At 46.2% G+C, this 16603-nt stretch overlaps 1 protein-coding gene across 1 annotated transcript in view; it reads left to right on the top strand.

Moving 5' to 3' along the window:
* ADAMTS14 (ADAM metallopeptidase with thrombospondin type 1 motif 14) overlaps positions 1-16603 on the top strand; it is a 107399-nt gene that overhangs the window by 51225 nt on the left and 39571 nt on the right. Inside the window, exon 4 of the mRNA XM_036736469.1 lies at positions 5192-5382. Coding sequence (XP_036592364.1) covers positions 5192-5382 — 191 coding nt within the window. The remainder of the gene's footprint in view (positions 1-5191; positions 5383-16603) is intronic.

A 16603-nucleotide genomic window follows, 5' to 3' on the forward strand; every position in this document is an offset into this window, starting at 1 on the left:
TTGGGATATTCCCCTGAGGTCCATGGCCAAGGGGTCAGAGTCCACTTACCTACTAAGTAACGTACTTTATAAAGACTTGGTGCTCTGATGAAAGAAAGTCTCTGAGCATTTGAATTCTAGCAAGGAAGACTAGGTGTCTACAAATGTGAGACCCAGGGAACTGGGGCTCGATGGTGAGCTTTGGACTGAAGATAAACTGATGCAAGGACATGAGAGCCACCAGGAGCCATTGCTTTCTTGGGCTACATTAGAGTAAACAGGGCCGAGAGTAAGGAAAGGTGACAATTTCTCTGCCCTCTGCCCACATCTAGAAAGTTGTGTTCAATTCCAGGTGCCGCATTTCAGGAAGGATATTGACAAATTGATGATGATGGTAATAGTTGGCATTTATATAGCACCTACTATGTGCCAGGCACAATCGCTGGCATTTATGTAGCACCTGCTATGTGCCAGCCACCGTGCTAAGTGCTTTACAAATATTCCCTCATTTGTTCCTCACAACAACCCTGGGGGGTGGGGTGGGTGGGTGCTATTATTATCCCCATTCTACAAATGAGGAAACTGAGGTAAACAGAGATTAAGTGACTTGTCCAGAGTTGCACAGCTAGTGTCTGAGGGTCTGATTTGAACTCAGGTCTTCCTCACTCCAGGTACAGCTCTCTATCCACCATGCTCTCTAACTGTCTCCAAGGCTGGGATTTGAAACCCAGTCTCTTGACCCTAAATCATAGAATTATTTTGTTGTTGTTCGGTCATTTCAGTCATGTCCAGTTCTTTGTGACCTCATTTGGGGTTTTCTTGGCAGAGATACTGGAGTGGTTTCCCATTTCCTTCTCCAGCTCATTGAGGAAACTGAGGCAAACAGGATGAAGTGACTTGCTCAGACAGCTAGTGTCTGAGGCTGGATTTGAACTCAGATCTTTCTGACTCCAGGCTGGGAGAGGAGAGAGGGAGGGTTGGACTTGATATCCTCCAAGGTCCCTTCCATCTCTAAATCTTTGCTCTTGATGGAAGATATTTGGCCTGGAGAGCAGAAGAACGAATGATTCTATCCATAGAGTGTAGACTCCTTGAGGACAGGGATTGTCCAGTTTTAGTTTTTGTATAACTAGTGCCTTGTTCAATGTCTGGCACACAGTAGATGCTTAATAAGTGCTCATTGAATTAATTTGAATTGGAGTTGGTAAAGGAGCCAGAGCCTGGGACTGTCCTGCTCCACAGCAAACAGTGGGTTCGGCATGAAAGTCAGGCTACCTGATCATTGGGCTTAAAGTGGGGATTTTGGCTGGGGAGGCCTCTTGTGAATGTTCTGATGTACAGGCCACAGGCCTCAAGGACCTTCTACATCAGGGACACTTATCCTTTTGGGGGCACTGGGCCCTTTGGTAGTGTGGTGACACCTATGGACATCTTCAAGGAATAAATAAAATAAATACATAAAATAAAATGCATAAGATTGCAAAAAAACCTTAATATTGAAATATAGTAATCAAAAATATTTGAAAAACAAGTTCATGGGCCCCCCTCAAATCTATCTACAGGTGGCAGATCCCATGGTAAAAAAAAACAAAACACCTCTGCTCTAAAGGATATTAACAAATTGAGTAATAATGGTGCACATTTAAATGTCACTTTAAAGATTATGATGCCCTTGCAGACATTATTCCATTTGAGCCTCACTACAACCCAATGGATTAAGTGCTACAGAGACTTTAACCCAATTTTACAGATGAGGAAACTGAGGCACAGAGAAGTTAAATGACCTGGAGTCAGGATGATCTGAGATCAAATCCTGCTTCAGGCACTTACTAGCTGTGTGACCCTAGGCAAGTCACTTGGAGTTTGTCTGCTTTGGTATTCTCATCTGTAAAATGGGGATAATCTACCTCCCAGGGTTGTTGTGATAATCCAAAGTGATTTGTAAAACTTAAAGCATTGTGTGCATACTAGCTATTATTATTATGAGTCTATCCTATAGAATATCAGAGTTATGAGGAATGTGAAACCCCTGAATGCCAGAGCTTAGAGAGACCTTTGTTGTTGTTTAGTTGTGTCCAACTTTTCCAGACCCCATTTACAGTTTTCTCGGCAAAGATACTGGAGTAGTTTGCCATTTCCTTCTCTAGCTCATTTTACAGATGAGGAAACTGAGGCAAACAGGGTGAAGCGACTTGCCCAGGGTCCCACAGCTAGTAAGTGTCTGAGGCTGGATTTGAACTCATGAAGATGAGTCTTCCTGATTCCAGATCCAGCACTCTATCCTCTGCAGCGCCATCTAGCTGCTCAGAGAGACCTTAGAACATAGAACGTCAGAGCCCAGGGGGGATTTTAGAATGTAAAATGCTAGAGTGGGGAGAATCCTTAGATTTCTCTCCCCATCCTGACCTCAGCGCCAATGTGGCTGCTGTCCATTATGGTTAGCTCCTGACTCAGGTCTCTAGAGTTCCTTGACACAGGTACTCTCTGTCTTGATGGAGTCAGAGGCTTCCTGTGGGTCAGCTGCCAAAAAAAGGGAAAGGCCTGGGCCTCCCTGACGTGTGCATTCCCCAGCCAAAGGATTAGGGAATTTTGCTAGAGCGATGACAAGCATCTAGAGGGGGACCCTTGGTCAGCAGTTATTGGAGGAGCTTGGGGCTGTGCAGGCAGCTGGCTGCTCAGGGCAGCTGTGTTCCACATCCCTCGACACTCCATGTCCGGAATGTGCCACGCCTGAGAAGTCCTTGGAGAAACATTGGTTCTAGCCAAAGATAGCTTAATGGTGGTCCTGCTCAGAATGAATGAGCTTACTCATTTCAGCCCTTCAGGGAACCATGACGTCATCAGCTCTGTCCACCAGCGGACAGCAGAATCATCTCTGCCTTAGTAGATGGCCCTTTCATTTCTTTGTTTATTCATTCATTCAACAAGCACCTAGTAAGCACCTACTGTTTATCAAGTCAGCAGAGCCTATTTTTTAAAATTTTCTTTTTATTTTTAGTTTACAACACTCAGCTCCACAAGTTTTGGATTCCAAATTTTCTTTCCCTTCCTCTCCTCCCCCCTCCCCCCAAGAAGGCATGTAATCCAATGTAGGTTCTGCATATACCTTCACGTTGAACTTATTTACGTAATAGTCCAGTTGTAACTAAGAATTATAACCAATGGAATGAATCATGAGAGAAGAAATGAAACCAAATAAAAAAAAAGGGGAAAAAAAAGAGAGAGAAAAAGTTTGTTTCAATCTGCATGCAGACTCCATAATTCTTTCTCTGGATGTGCATAGCTTTTTCCATCCTGAGTCTTTTGGAGCTGTCTTTAAACCCTGCATTGATGACGGGAGGAGTCGGGTCTATCAGAGTCAGTCCTTATGCCCTATTTCCTTAATAGCAATATTCCACCACTGTATTTTTTATCAGCTCCTCATGGAACATTCTAGTTGCTGAAAATTTAAACATGAGCATTGGTCACTAGGGCAATGGGAGAGGCGGATGGTGGGTGTGAGCAGCCAGCAACACATACCAGATAGAGACCTTTGAAGAACTGGAGCCAAGAATGTCATCAAAGGAATGTCTAATTGAAAGAGAAGATGGACCATGTGGCAAATGCTCCATGGGTGCCCTTGGAAGGTCAAGAGAAGTGAGGAAGGAGAGCACCAGCTCTGGACTCAAGAGAACCTGAGTTCAAATCCGGCCTCAGACACTCGACATACTTACTAGCTGTGTGACCTTGGGCAAGTCACTTAACCCCAATTGCCCTGCCTTCCCCCCTCCAAAAAAAATTAAAAAAAAAGAGAAGTGAGGAAGGCTTCTGGCATGTGGCATGTTGGGTAGACACCCTTGAGTGAAGTTAAGGGAAGGCAGGGACAAGAGTTAGGAAGGATGGTCAGGCATGGATTGGTGGTGATTTGCATCAGCCAAGGAAACATCCAAATGGTTGAGATCACCAATTCATTGCATATTGGAGTGTGCCATTCAATGTTCATTCATTTTACCAAGTATTTAAGCACCTATTGTGTGACAAGACCTCTGGAGAGCATTTGGAGGATTATTAAGTTTAAATGAGACAAAGCTCCCACCATCATGGAGTCCACTGTCCAATAGGAAGATATGAAACATATCCAGATACCTCCAATGCTCAGTTCTACCTGATATGTTAGATACCATCTTTGTATTCCCCATACCTGTCAGTCTGTTGACTGATTGATAAATGTGTTAAAGAGGGGGCAAAAATAAAATGTGGTCCAAGGGAGTAGGTTGTTTCCAACTTAGGAATCAGGGAAGGCTTTGTGGAGGAGGTGACATTTGAGTTGGATTCTAGGATAGACAGAAATTCAGCAAGCAATAAGGGAAATTCATTGAAGGAAGGGCATTCCAGGCATAGAGAAAAAAGTGGTCCAAGACCCTGGGGTGGGAAAATTCAGGGCATGGCAAGTAGTCCAGTTTGGTGGGGACTTCAAATAGTGTTTGGTGAAGAGTAATAGAAGCTAAGGCTAAAACAGGAGAGGCATCAGATTGCAGGGGCTTTGAATGCCAAGATAAGGATTCCAAACTATCCCTAGGGCACCACTCTAGATCTTGTGCATGGTTGTGGCTGAAAAACTTTCTCATCTGGTGGCCAAGCTTCTCTTTTGCTGATGAAAATAAAAATGATTGGCTTATATGTGGCATCCTCAGCACTGTCCCATTTCCTGCCACCTAGAGGCAGCAGGTAGAATGTCTTATGTGAGGTGTAGCCTGGCCAGTTCATTGGACCTGAGTGTGTGAAGAGAGGTAAAGCTTCCTGAGCCTGGAAAGATAATTTTAGGGCAGATTGTACCAACCAGAGGAGATCCAGGCCATCCAGTCCAACTTTTAATTTTATAAATAGGGAAATTGAGACCCAAGGGGTGGAAGTGAGTTGTCCAAAGTCATGGAGTAAATTAATGACTGAGCTGGGACTCAAACCCAGGGTCCTGGCTCTCATCCCAGAGGCCCTTGCAGATGATCCCATTGCCTCAGAGATACGCATGGCCCCTTTAGGCCAAGAAGCAGGTCTGAGCCCTTGCATTTGCCTGGCCCTGAGCAAGGCTCCTGACATGAATTCTTGGCAGATCTAGAACCCAGAAGGGGTATGTGTGTGTATATGTGTGTGTGTATGTTCACGTACAACCTGAGTGTGTGGTGAAGCCTCTCATGCTGTCCTGACCAGAGCCTTTCCCCTCTTGCAGTCCCAGACTTTGGTCCCAGGGAGCTCCCCAACCTGCTGGGCTCAGTGGCGGAGCAATTGGGAGAGGCCCAGCGGAAGCGGCGTCACACCAAGCCGGGTGACTACACCATCGAGGTGCTGCTGGCTGTGGATGACTCAGTGGTGCGCTTCCATGGCAAGGAGCATGTCCAGAACTACGTCCTGACCCTCATGAACATAGTGAGTGCTGGGAGAGGGGTCTGCAGCCAGTCCAGGCAAGGCAAGAATAGCTTGGTTGTCATTTAGTCATTCTCTCTGCCTGCCCTCGAGGAGACTCACATTCAAATTGGGGAGACAACATGTGATGTAAATGGAAGGTAAGGTACTAGCAGTGGGCAGAGTGAAGTGGGAAAGGCATCTTGCAGAAGGTGGCATTTACATTGAATCTTGAAGGAGGTTGGGGAAACCCAGAGGCAGAGGTGGTAAAGGAGAGCGTTTCAGGCATGGGGGACAGCATGGAGTCAGGCGATGGAGCGGCAGGTATGAGGAGCAAAAAGTAGATAACGTATATGGAGGCCCACTGAGGAATGATGGGTTTGTTCATTCAACAAGTGTGTGTTCAGTGCTTGCTGCATGTAGAATACTGTGCTAGGAGGTGGGGGTGATGGAAAATTTAGGTAAGGCAGAGTTCCTGCCTTCATGGAGCTTATTCTCTAGTCAGGAATCCATGATTATAATACTCCGTAGCACATGAATGATCAGTCACTCAATCAATCAACCATTTATTAATTCCTTCCTCTGTGCTGGATGTTGAGGGTACAGAGACAAAGGTGAGAATCACTCCCCTCAAGGAGCTTATACTCTACCTGGGGGAGGGGAATGAGGGCACTAGACACTTGAAAAAACAGGTGAAGCCATAAGAAAACAGGACATCGATCACAGGAATGGTGATGGGGGGAGGAGGAAAGATCAAGAAAGAAGGGAGCCTGTGAATTGGACTTTCAAGGATGAGGAATTCAGCAGATGGACCATAGGAGACTAGAGCTAGAGCTGAAAGGCCATCTTGTCTGACTTCTTCATTTTAAAGAGGAGGAAACTGAGTCCCAGGGAGTTTAAGTGACTCGCCCAAGGCCACACAGGTAGTGTCAGAGGTCCTCTGGCTATAGAAGCCATGCTGTCTCCCCTGTACCTCTTCAAGGCATACAGAATGGGGAAGCAATGTAATGGGGTGAAGAGGCCTTGGTTCTTATGTCAGAGAGGGTATTCCACACCCATAGAGCCTCCCTCTGTAAAGGAAGTAGCTGCTTTCCGTCTTTTCCGCACCTCCTCTCTCCTCTGAAGACCTCTGGTCCTGTGTTCTTCCTCCTCCTTGTCTTTCCCCTCCCTCCCTTTGCTTCTGACACCTCTGGATCATACCTGGCATCCCACCAATTCCATGAACTGGAGTGTTTTCCTTGGATTAAAAAATGGAATGAGTCGTGCATAAATCCTCAGGGACTCCTGACGGAAGCAATATGCACCTATGCTGCTGCTGTCTGTCTCTTGGGACATTGACTCGACTTGGAGCTAGGCTACTTCTTCTCTGGTCAGCTGCTGAACTCCAGACACAGGCAATATCTGGACACCAGATGAGACCTGAAAGTGAAATCCTTGCTAGGTCTTGGCAGTTCTCTAGCTCCAAAGTCAGTGCCTTTTAGATTTCAAGGTCAATCCTAGCTGGGAGTTAGGAGCACGGGGAGTCGGGGCTTGTTGCCAATGAGTAACTAGTCTTTCCTGATGAGCGTATATCAAAGAGGGCATCTGGATAATGAGAATGACTGAAGGCTCAGCAACTGAACCACCCTTGAACTTGCCTCTCCCCAACATTCTCACCCCCTCTCCTACCCCCTCCAGCTAGAAAGAGCATACAGGGGATAGAGATAAACCTAATTCCTGCTCAGCTAAAAGTTGTTTTTAATGGTTGTCACTCTAAAGGGCTGGCAGTAATAAGGATGGCCTTCCTGTGGACTAGACTGGGGAGAAATCCGCTCAGATCACCCCAACTCAAGGAGGGCAGCAACCCAGAAAACCTTCTCACTGGCAGCTTTTTATATGTCTATTACTCTTTTTTGACTACTTGAAATGTTGTGATGAAGTGTGGCCCTTTGGTGGAAAAATCTGTCCTTCATGGACTGGAAGGCACGAGTCAGTGCTTGACCACCAGCCCAGAATCCATAAATCACACTCCACACCCAAGACCACCCAGCTGAAAGCTAATCCCATTAGTGTGAGACCAAGGAGGGAGGAGGGGGGACTCTTTACCCTGGAAACTGTCTAGGGGAAGACTGGAGGAGGAAGGGAAGAAACAGAGAAGAGAAGAATCAGCAGTTAATTAGCTGATGGCCTGGGTGCAATTAGGCAGGCTTGCAGGCTGTGCCCTTGGCAGAGAGCCCAGAGGTCGCCAAGTGTAATCTCTACCTGGGTAGAACTCTGTTCCAGACAACAAGATAATGACACCTCTGATGGATACAATGCTTCCAGGCTTCCAGAGTATTGTCTTTTTACATTTATTCCGCACTTGGCAAGCCTCAACAGGAAGACGTTCCAGCACAAATAAGAAAAAGAAAATGATTGTATGTGAAGCCGCAAATGCCTCCATTTGTCAGTTAGAAGGAGTCTAGGTCCTGGCCGGCCCTCCCCTGAATGTGTTGTCTTTCCTTGGGGGCAGGGGATGGTTCCCATTTGTCTTTGGGCCTCAGGTAGGGCCTGGTATACAGCAGGCGCTTATGAATGTGTCCGAACCCTTTGTTGTGAGGTGGTGTGGGGGAGTTGAAAAGGCCTTGAATTTGAACAAGGCTTTGCTCTTGTGACGTCACTGGTCCTCTTTGAGAAGGAAGGATGAGCAGCATGAGAAGATCTGGGTTCAAGTCCTGGCTCAGACATTTATGAGCTGCGTGACCTTAGTGTCTTCATCTATAAAACGTGGGTGACAATGTACTAGCCCCTCACGGGGTTAGTGGGAGAATTGTAAAGTGCCTTAGAAATGAGACATCATCGATCTGAAACCTGCCTCTCTGTCATTCCCACCCATGCCTGCTGGGGCCAAGCTGAGCAAAGATAATCCTTCTTCACACATACATGACAACCCTGCGAGTCCTGGAACATCAGTGGAGTTAGAGGTGAACGACAGTCTTCCACTCACTCCCTGTGTGACCTTGGACAAGTCACATAATTAGTCCTCAGTTCTCCTGTTTGTGGAAGGAAGGAGAATGACTAGATGGCTCTGTCCCCCTCCAGCCTTTTCTTGTCCAGGTTGAACATTTCCAGTGTCTTCAGTCATTCCTTATATGACACAATCTCTAGGCCAGTATGGATTCCGTGTAGCTTATCAACACCCTTCCTATAATATGGCATACAGAACTGAACACAACAGCCTTCCACCTAGACACTATGCCTATTAATATAGCCTAATACGACTTTAGCTTTTTTTTTTTAAACCTGGTATGTTACACCTTTGTATGGTGTTGAGCTTGAGGTCCACTAAGACCCTCAGGTCTCAGTGTGATGTATAGGAAAGGCCAGAAGGCAAGGAGTCCTGGTAGAACCCTCCACTGGAACAGCCTCCTCCATTTGGTGGAAGTCTCTGAATCTCAGACAGAGGAGCCAGCCAGAGCTGTCTAGCTTAAAAGAGAAGACTGAGGGGAAGCACAAATGCTGTCATGGATTGAAAACTTAAAAAGACCCTTGAGATGGTTTAGACCAACCCCCTCCTTCTGGGAACTTCCCAGATGTAGACACAGAGTTCTGAGAGAGGAGAGAGGCCCAGCCAGAGCTTTCCTGTGCCCAAACCCTAATGATTTTAGCTCGAGCTATGCCAGAGAGCTGGAAGCAGATATTTGGCAGACTCCACCTAACATATCAAACTCTGCCCATACCATCTGCCTCCCTCTCTCTATTTTGGGGAGTATGTTTAGGGTGAGGACTGGTGGAGGGGGCAGATGAGCTAATGTAGATGTAGCCCTTTATCCCAGGGGCTTGTCTTCCCTCTTGCTATCTCTTGGAGAGGCTGCCAGTCCACATGGGCTAAAGGAGAAATACTGGACTCAGATACACCAGGGATTTGTGATTTCCCAAGCATGGCAGTCCCAACCATGGGAGATGAGAACTAGGGAGCTGCCTGAGACTCAGAGATGATAAAGGATTGACTTCTGAGGGTCCTCTCAATTCTGAGGTTTTGGGATTCTCTAAATTTCCGAGGGTTCATGGAGCAGGTCATTGTCAAGGGCAAGATGGAACGCAAGTCCTTGGAATGCCGAGTCCAGCCCTCTCTCCACTCTACCTTCCTGGCTCTTCTCCTAGCGTCAGTCTTGGTAAGACTGTGGTATCAATAAGTCTGCAGGTCCTGGGGGAGGAGTCTGGTCCAGCTGGCCAGCTGGTTCTTACTCTGAGCATTCAATTCAATTCTTTCATTAATTCATTTATTGATTATTTAGGAGGCATTTATTAATCAGCAAATACTCCACATACCTACATGCAGTGTGCAGAGCCCTGTTCTTAGAGCAGGGTGAATGACAAAGTCAAGATGTATTTACAGAGCTTTTAGTCTCCTAGCAAGATAATACACCAACACAGCTAACCAGAACACATAAAAGTGCATGATGAGTCCATTAAAGAGGGGGCAAAGCAAAGGACTGTGGGATTGCCAATGGGGAAAAGTTCATCACTCTTGAGAGGGATGAGGGAAGGCTTCATGAAGCAGGTGGCATTTGAGCTGAGTTTCAAAGTCAGTATTAGAACCAAAAAGGTGAAGTTAGGGGTGGCAGGCATAGGGCACAGAGTAAGCCAAAGTACCAAAGAAGGAGAGGGCTCAGGGGATAGTGGGGTCCAGTTCAGCTGGACTGTGGCACGTGGGGGAAGGGAATAGCATGATCCAAAACTGGAAAGGTGGTCTTGAATGCCAAGCCAAGGAGTCAGTACTTTACAGATTGGGCAATAGAGTCACTGAAGACTTCTTGAGTAGAGGAATGAACATCAGCTTTGTTCACTCAGTGGTACCATAGATCTTCAGCCTCAGCCAAGGGATATGAGCCTTGAGGCCAGCTGGAAAGCTGCACTCACTCATGCTGGGTAATTTTTCCTTCATTCTTCCTTCCTTTTCCTTCCTTCATTCCATTCATTCATTCACAAAGCATCATTCAAGCACCTAGTCTTGAACAAAGAACTGTGCTATGGACTGAGAGAGATACAAAATTAATATAAGATGTGCTCCTTGCACTTGAGAAGCTTCTAGTCTAGCTGGGGATACAAGATGTTCACAATGGACTTGATGAGATAGTAGGACATGACCAGGGGCTTGCTTGCATGGTGCAGAGTGCTGAAGCTAGAAGGGACGTCAGGGACCAGCAAACCCAGCCTTCCCACTTTACAGATGAAGTAACTGAGGAAGGGAAGTTAATTAACCAGCACAGGGAAGTCAATTAACCAGCACAGAGAAGTTAATTAACTGGCTCAGGGTCACATAGCCAGTGAATGTCTGAGATGGGATTTGAACTCAGGTCCAGCACTCTTTCCTCCTGCTGGAGGATTGAGCTCTGTCATTCCTTTTTAGATTGCCTGTAATGGTCAGTGTGAATCTCCAAGGCACATTGTTGTCTCTCTGGTTCTCTCTCAGATGTTCTTGGAGTCCTGGATCTAAGGTAGGATAGAACCTGGCCATGGAATTTACCCAGAAACCACCTGGTTAGGGAACTACCGATAGTAACACTGAGAGAGATGGGAAGGAAAGCTCTTCACCACTGCCATCACCACCATCAAACCATTTGAACTTTCTCAGAGCCTTCCCTGCCATCTGCGCCACTGCCTACTGTCGAACATGCTGCACTGTGCATGGTCTTGCCAGGGCATATGACAACACTGAAGGCAGTGTCAGACTGGCTTAACCATCTGCTCACACCCCATTAGGTGTAGAAGGATAATCCTGAGGCTCACCTCCAGGGAGTCATCCCCATTGAGCAGTTCTGTCCTTGTGTTTGTTGCCAACAGAAGGAAATCAGAGTAGGGGTTGGAGCTCAGGGCTTGGTTCTGACCCCCAGGAAAACTTCTCATTTTCACACACAATTTGTTCCAGGCGTGGGTGGCCATGTGACTCAAATGCTTGTATTTTGTTTGTTTGAGGGTGACCAGAAGTAGTGGCTGGGATAGCCTGGATGTTTTTAGCCAACGAGGGTGGTTGGTCTAGTCCTTGACCTAGAATATTGCCTCCTACCCCAGGGCAAATGGAGCTGGAGAAGTTCCAAAGGAGGCCAGCTACAATAGTCAAAGGGGTCATGGACTACAAACATCAGCCTCCTTCATTTGGAAAGACCCAGTAGTGCTCACATACAAGCCCAGAGGAATATAGATGTTTTGGCCATAAAGGATTGTTGAGAGCATATGATAAGAATCACTGAAAGCTGGAAGGAATTCTACATGTCATCTATAGACATGCATCTATATATCATCCTTTAGGGATAGGAGAAAAATACCCAACAACACCTGGTGTTTTTGGGGGGGATATTGAAAAACTAGAAGAGCAGATATTAAGGAGCAGTGAGGCTTTCTGTTGGGTGGGCTGGGAGGTATGTCAGATTGGGAGTGGGGGAGCTTGAAAACCAGGTATAGGAATTTAGATTGGATCTTGTGCCATGGATTCATCATAGATTGAAAAAAATTGTGGTTTGTTTGTGTTTTATACACTACAGCCGTTTCTGGAAATACTCCAACTCCCTCTACCAGCCACCCCAATCGAACCCTTTCTTGTAACAAAGCAAAAGAATCCAGCAAAAGCAACTAGTCCAGTGACAATATGTGATGCACACATCTCATTATGGCCCAGGATCCCTCTCTGAAATGGGTGGTCCTTCTACCCATCACTGATAGGTCAAAGTTTATTCAACATGGGGCTACTGGTGTTGGTTATTCCTATTTTGTGCTTATCCAGTCCATCTCCCTGATTTAATTTTCTGTTTTTTTTTAACTAGAATCTAAGAGCTTTGATAATTATGGCTTTCATCATAGATATTTATACAGGGGAGTGTCATTTTGAAAGAAAGGCTTAAGCAAGATAAAGCTGGCTCGGAGTTCAGGATGTATTAGGTGAGAGAAAGGGGAGACAGAGAGACCAACCTGAGAAGGATCATAGGATTCTGAGGGAGAAAGAACCAAAGAGAATTAGGAGGTGAGATTCAGGCCGCATCTAAGGGGCATTATCAGCCAGTCAGGCTGCATAAACCAGCATTCATTAAGCACCTACTATGCGCCAGGCACGTGGTGCACAGCTGAGAAATGGGTGTTCTGGGCAGCGTTGAAGAGCATCAGAGGAGAACTACTAGGCTGGTGAGGGAGGGTCAGATTCTTGCCATGAAGGAACTGCTTGAAGGTACTGGGAGTATTTCTCCTGGGGACCAGAAGACTCAGGGGGATGTGAGAGCTGTCTTTAATGATGCGAATGGCTGTTATGTGCAATGAGGACTTAAAATGTTCTGCTTGTCCCCAGAGGGCACAACTTGGAGCAATGAGTAGTAGTTACAAGGTGGCATCTTTTGGCTCAAAAAACCTCTAACAATAGGAGCTATCCCAGAATACGATGGGCCAGCTTGGGAGGGGGTCGGCGGGTTTCTCTTCTCTGGAAGCTTTTGAGCAAAAGCTAGCTGACTGCTTGTCCCCTATATGGTAAAGGACATTATTCTTTTTTTTTGTTTTGTTATGGGGTCAGAATAGATGATGCTTAAAGTGTCTTCATTGCAGAAATGCTTCCAAGATCGTCTAGTCCAGGGGTTAAGGACCAGAAGGACTCTGTGGACAGATTTCAGGGGGTCTGTAAGATTGGAGCTGGAAGATGGCATTCTTATTTTCATTAACCTCTAACTGAAATTTAGCATTTCCTTCCATTACTAATGTAGGCAATAACTATGATTCTACAGGAAGGTCCGTCGGCTTCACATGACTGTCCAAAGGGGTTCCTGGCACAGAAAAAGGTTAAGAATCTTTGCTGATCTGGGCAAACCTCTTCTTCTGGACTGAGGTCCAGAGAAGGAAAGTTATCTGCTGAAGGTAATATAACTAGGAAGAAACAAAGTTAGGATTTGAATCCACATTCGCAGACTCCAAATCTTTGGTGACCTTTTCAAAATGTTTGCTACCTCTAGGGATTAATTGCCTGTGGAGTTATGTGAATGGTTGGGATGGTTTTGAAAACTTTGTTCTAGGGAGCTTTCTCCTCTGCCCAGGGATACTGACAGAATTGTCAGCATGAGCCCTGTGCCCAGTCTGTCTTGAGTGTGTGTATGTGGTGGTGGTGGTGGGGAGCTGTTTCTGAAGGCTGAGTGGGGGTGTGTGGGAGAGAACAGGAGGGAGACAAAGGGTCCCTTTCATGGAGGTTATCAATAGAGCTGGATTGCTGGGGGGAGGACGCTTCCGGGTTCTGTTTTCTCACTGCTCATCTGCATAGGCCCCCCTTGCCCACTCAGGTGGTAGGTTATCCCCACTAAGGACTGGCTGATGATACAAAGGCACTTATGTTCCCCATTGTTTGGAGTTGCTAGGGAGATCTGAACCAGCAAAGGCAGTGACTTCTAACCTGCTTCCTCACCAGGTCTTAGCAAGAAAAGACTCCACAGCTGACCTGTTCTGAAAATGTCTTTTCCCTCTCCCTTTCCCTTTCCCTCTCCCTTTTTCTTTTTCCTCTCCCTTTCCCTTTCCCTTTCCCTCTCCCTCTCCCTCTCCCTTTCCTTTTCCCTTTCCCTTTGCCTTTTACTTCTCCTTCCCTTGTCTTCCCTTTCTTTCTTGTCTTCCCTTGTCTTATCTTCCCTTCCCTTTCTTTCTTTGTTTCTTTCTTCATTCCTTCCCTCCTCCTTTCCTTCCTTCCCTCCTCCTTTCCTTCCTTCCCTCCTCCTTTCCTTCCTTCCTTCCTTTCTTCCTTCCTTCTTTCCTTCCTTCCTTTATTTCTTTCTTTTGCTTTTCTCTCCCTCCCCCCCCCTCTCTCTCTCTCTTCCTTCCTTCCTTCCTCCCTCTCTCTCCCCCCACCCCAGTCCTCTCTCACTCTCTCTCTGGTTTCTTAAAATAGGGTCTGTGAAATGATGGAAAGAACATGAGATTTAGAGTCACAGTCTTGGATTCAATTCCCAGCTTGGTCACTTTCTCTGGTGTGGCCTTGGCCAAGTCATCCTTACTCTCTGAGCCCTGGTTTTCTCTACAAAACGATAAAGTTGGGCTTGATGATCTCCCTTCTGGTTCTGACATTCTATGATCTACTTTCATATCCTCATGTTTCTCTTCAATCTGTGAAGTGCGGGCGATGAGAATGAAACTTTAGGTGGAAAGTTTCACCACTGATGGAAACGACCTCAGAGAGCTGGACCAGGTCGCTCTGAACATGGTGTCCTGAACACAGGGCTGGTTTTCTGTTGGCATGCTGCCACCGCGTATTAAACATTCATTATTGGGGCTTGAGAAGCCTAGTCTGAAACCAAAGACTCACAAAAAGCGCTTTCACACTAAGGTGAGGCTTTTGCGTTTGGCTGGTGATTCCTTTCATTTGACATCCTTTCTTCCTTCCCTCCCCTCGCCACGGGAGACTCCTGCCATCTCTGCAACATTCCTCCTCTTCTTTTCTCCAGGAACCCCCCTGCCCTTGGTGTTAGGATCCAGGAATCACAGCATGTCCAAGCCGAGAGGTGCCTCAGAGGGGAGAGCACAGGATGTCAGTTGTGAGAGGGATTTGAGAAAACAGACATTCAACAGCAGAACTGGAAGAGGCCTCATAGATAATGTAGTTCCACACCCATAGTTGAAGAAAAGGGGGTCAGAGAGGTTAAGAGAGTTGCCTGAGGTCACGTAGCCAGTAAGCAGAAGAACTGGAATGGAAGCTCAAGTCTTGAGGCTCCTAAGAAGATAAAGTCTGTCTTCGTTAAAAGTCTATTCTTTCCAGTTTTCCTTTGAATATGTTATTGTTCAGTCGTTTCTTCAGTCACATCTAGTTCTTTGTGACCCCATTTGAGGTTTTCTTGGCAGAGATACTAGAGTGATTTGCCATTTCCTTTTCCAGCTCATTTTACAGATGAGGAAACTGAGGCAAACAGGGTGAAGTGACTTGTCCAGGGTCATTCAGCTAGTAAGGGTCTGAGGCTGGATTTGAACTCAGTAAGATGGATCTGACACTGCACCATCTAGCTGCCCTGTAAGTTAGAGAGATTATTTTTCAGTAATATTCTGGAACCGGAGGGATGTTGTGTCTTATGGCTGTGCTGGAAGGACCTCGTCTGATGTTGACGTGAAAGAAGCTCAGCTCCTCTCCTTAATTCTGTTGTATTTGCTACTAAGTAACTTGATCTTCTTTATTTTGTCTAGAAAGAAAGAAGGAGGAAAAGAAAGAAAGGAAAGGGAGAAAGGAAGGAAGAAAAGAAGAAAGGAAGAAGGGAAGGAATAAAGAAAAAGGGAGGGAAAGAAAATCTTCATGAAGCACTTTTATGAGCCAGGCATTGTGTCTAGTGCTGAGGAGGCAAAGCAAACTCAGCCCCTGCCCTCAAGGAGCTTATGTTCTAATGGGAGAAACAATACACATAGGGAAGTGGTGGTTTTGGAGCGGGCTTTAGTCCAAAACATTTCAGAGATAGTGAGGGGCTGTAGGAGGGTAGGTTGGCCATCTCGTCTAGGAGCCTTGGCAGAGCTGATTTAACCATGGTCCATGGTTTCAGCCTAGCTCTGTGGTCCTATGGAAGGACAGAAGGAGGCTTAAATAGAAAAGGAGACTCTTCCCGCCATCTTGGCAGTGCTGGAGTGGGTGATAGGACTTTTAAACCATCACAGGTTCTGGAAAGTTTGGTCCAAGGCCATTATCCATGTCTATGAGCATGGTCCCCAAAGTCAGGTGGACCATCAGGTTTTAGGAGAAAGAGTACTGGGTTTGGAGTCAGAGGAGCAGATTGGCATCCATCCCCTGCCCCTATGGACTTGTGTGACCTTGGACAAATCACTTCACCCCTTTCTGCCTCAGTTTCTTCATCTGTAAATGGAAGAGGTTGGATCTCGTGCTCTCTAGAGCTAGCCCTTCCAGACTCTAAATGTGTGAGGCTGAAATCTGGTTTAATCATCTGGGCTCCTAAGAGGCGATTTCTATTTCAGCTCATCAGCCCTTGGCTTCTTTTACTAATGATCCTTTTGTTTACCGTGTTTGCAAGTCCTTCATCTTGCAGAGGATGCTGAAGCCCAGAGAAGAGTGACTTTCTCAAGGTCACACAGCTACTAAATAGAACCTGGATTCAAACTCACAGCTTCTGACTCCAAATCCAGAACTCTTTCCACTTGACCCAGATTAATTTCCAGTTCTCAGCGCACATTACCTCAGTGACCTTGGGAAGAGTCACTTTGGGTTGGATCAATGTAGATCAAAGATTCTATGAGAGCTTCTGAGTCTCAGTTTCTCATCTGTAAAATGAAGATAATG

Source organism: Trichosurus vulpecula, chromosome 8 (assembly GCF_011100635.1).
Source record: "Trichosurus vulpecula isolate mTriVul1 chromosome 8, mTriVul1.pri, whole genome shotgun sequence".
NCBI classification, from domain to species: domain Eukaryota; kingdom Metazoa; phylum Chordata; class Mammalia; order Diprotodontia; family Phalangeridae; genus Trichosurus; species Trichosurus vulpecula.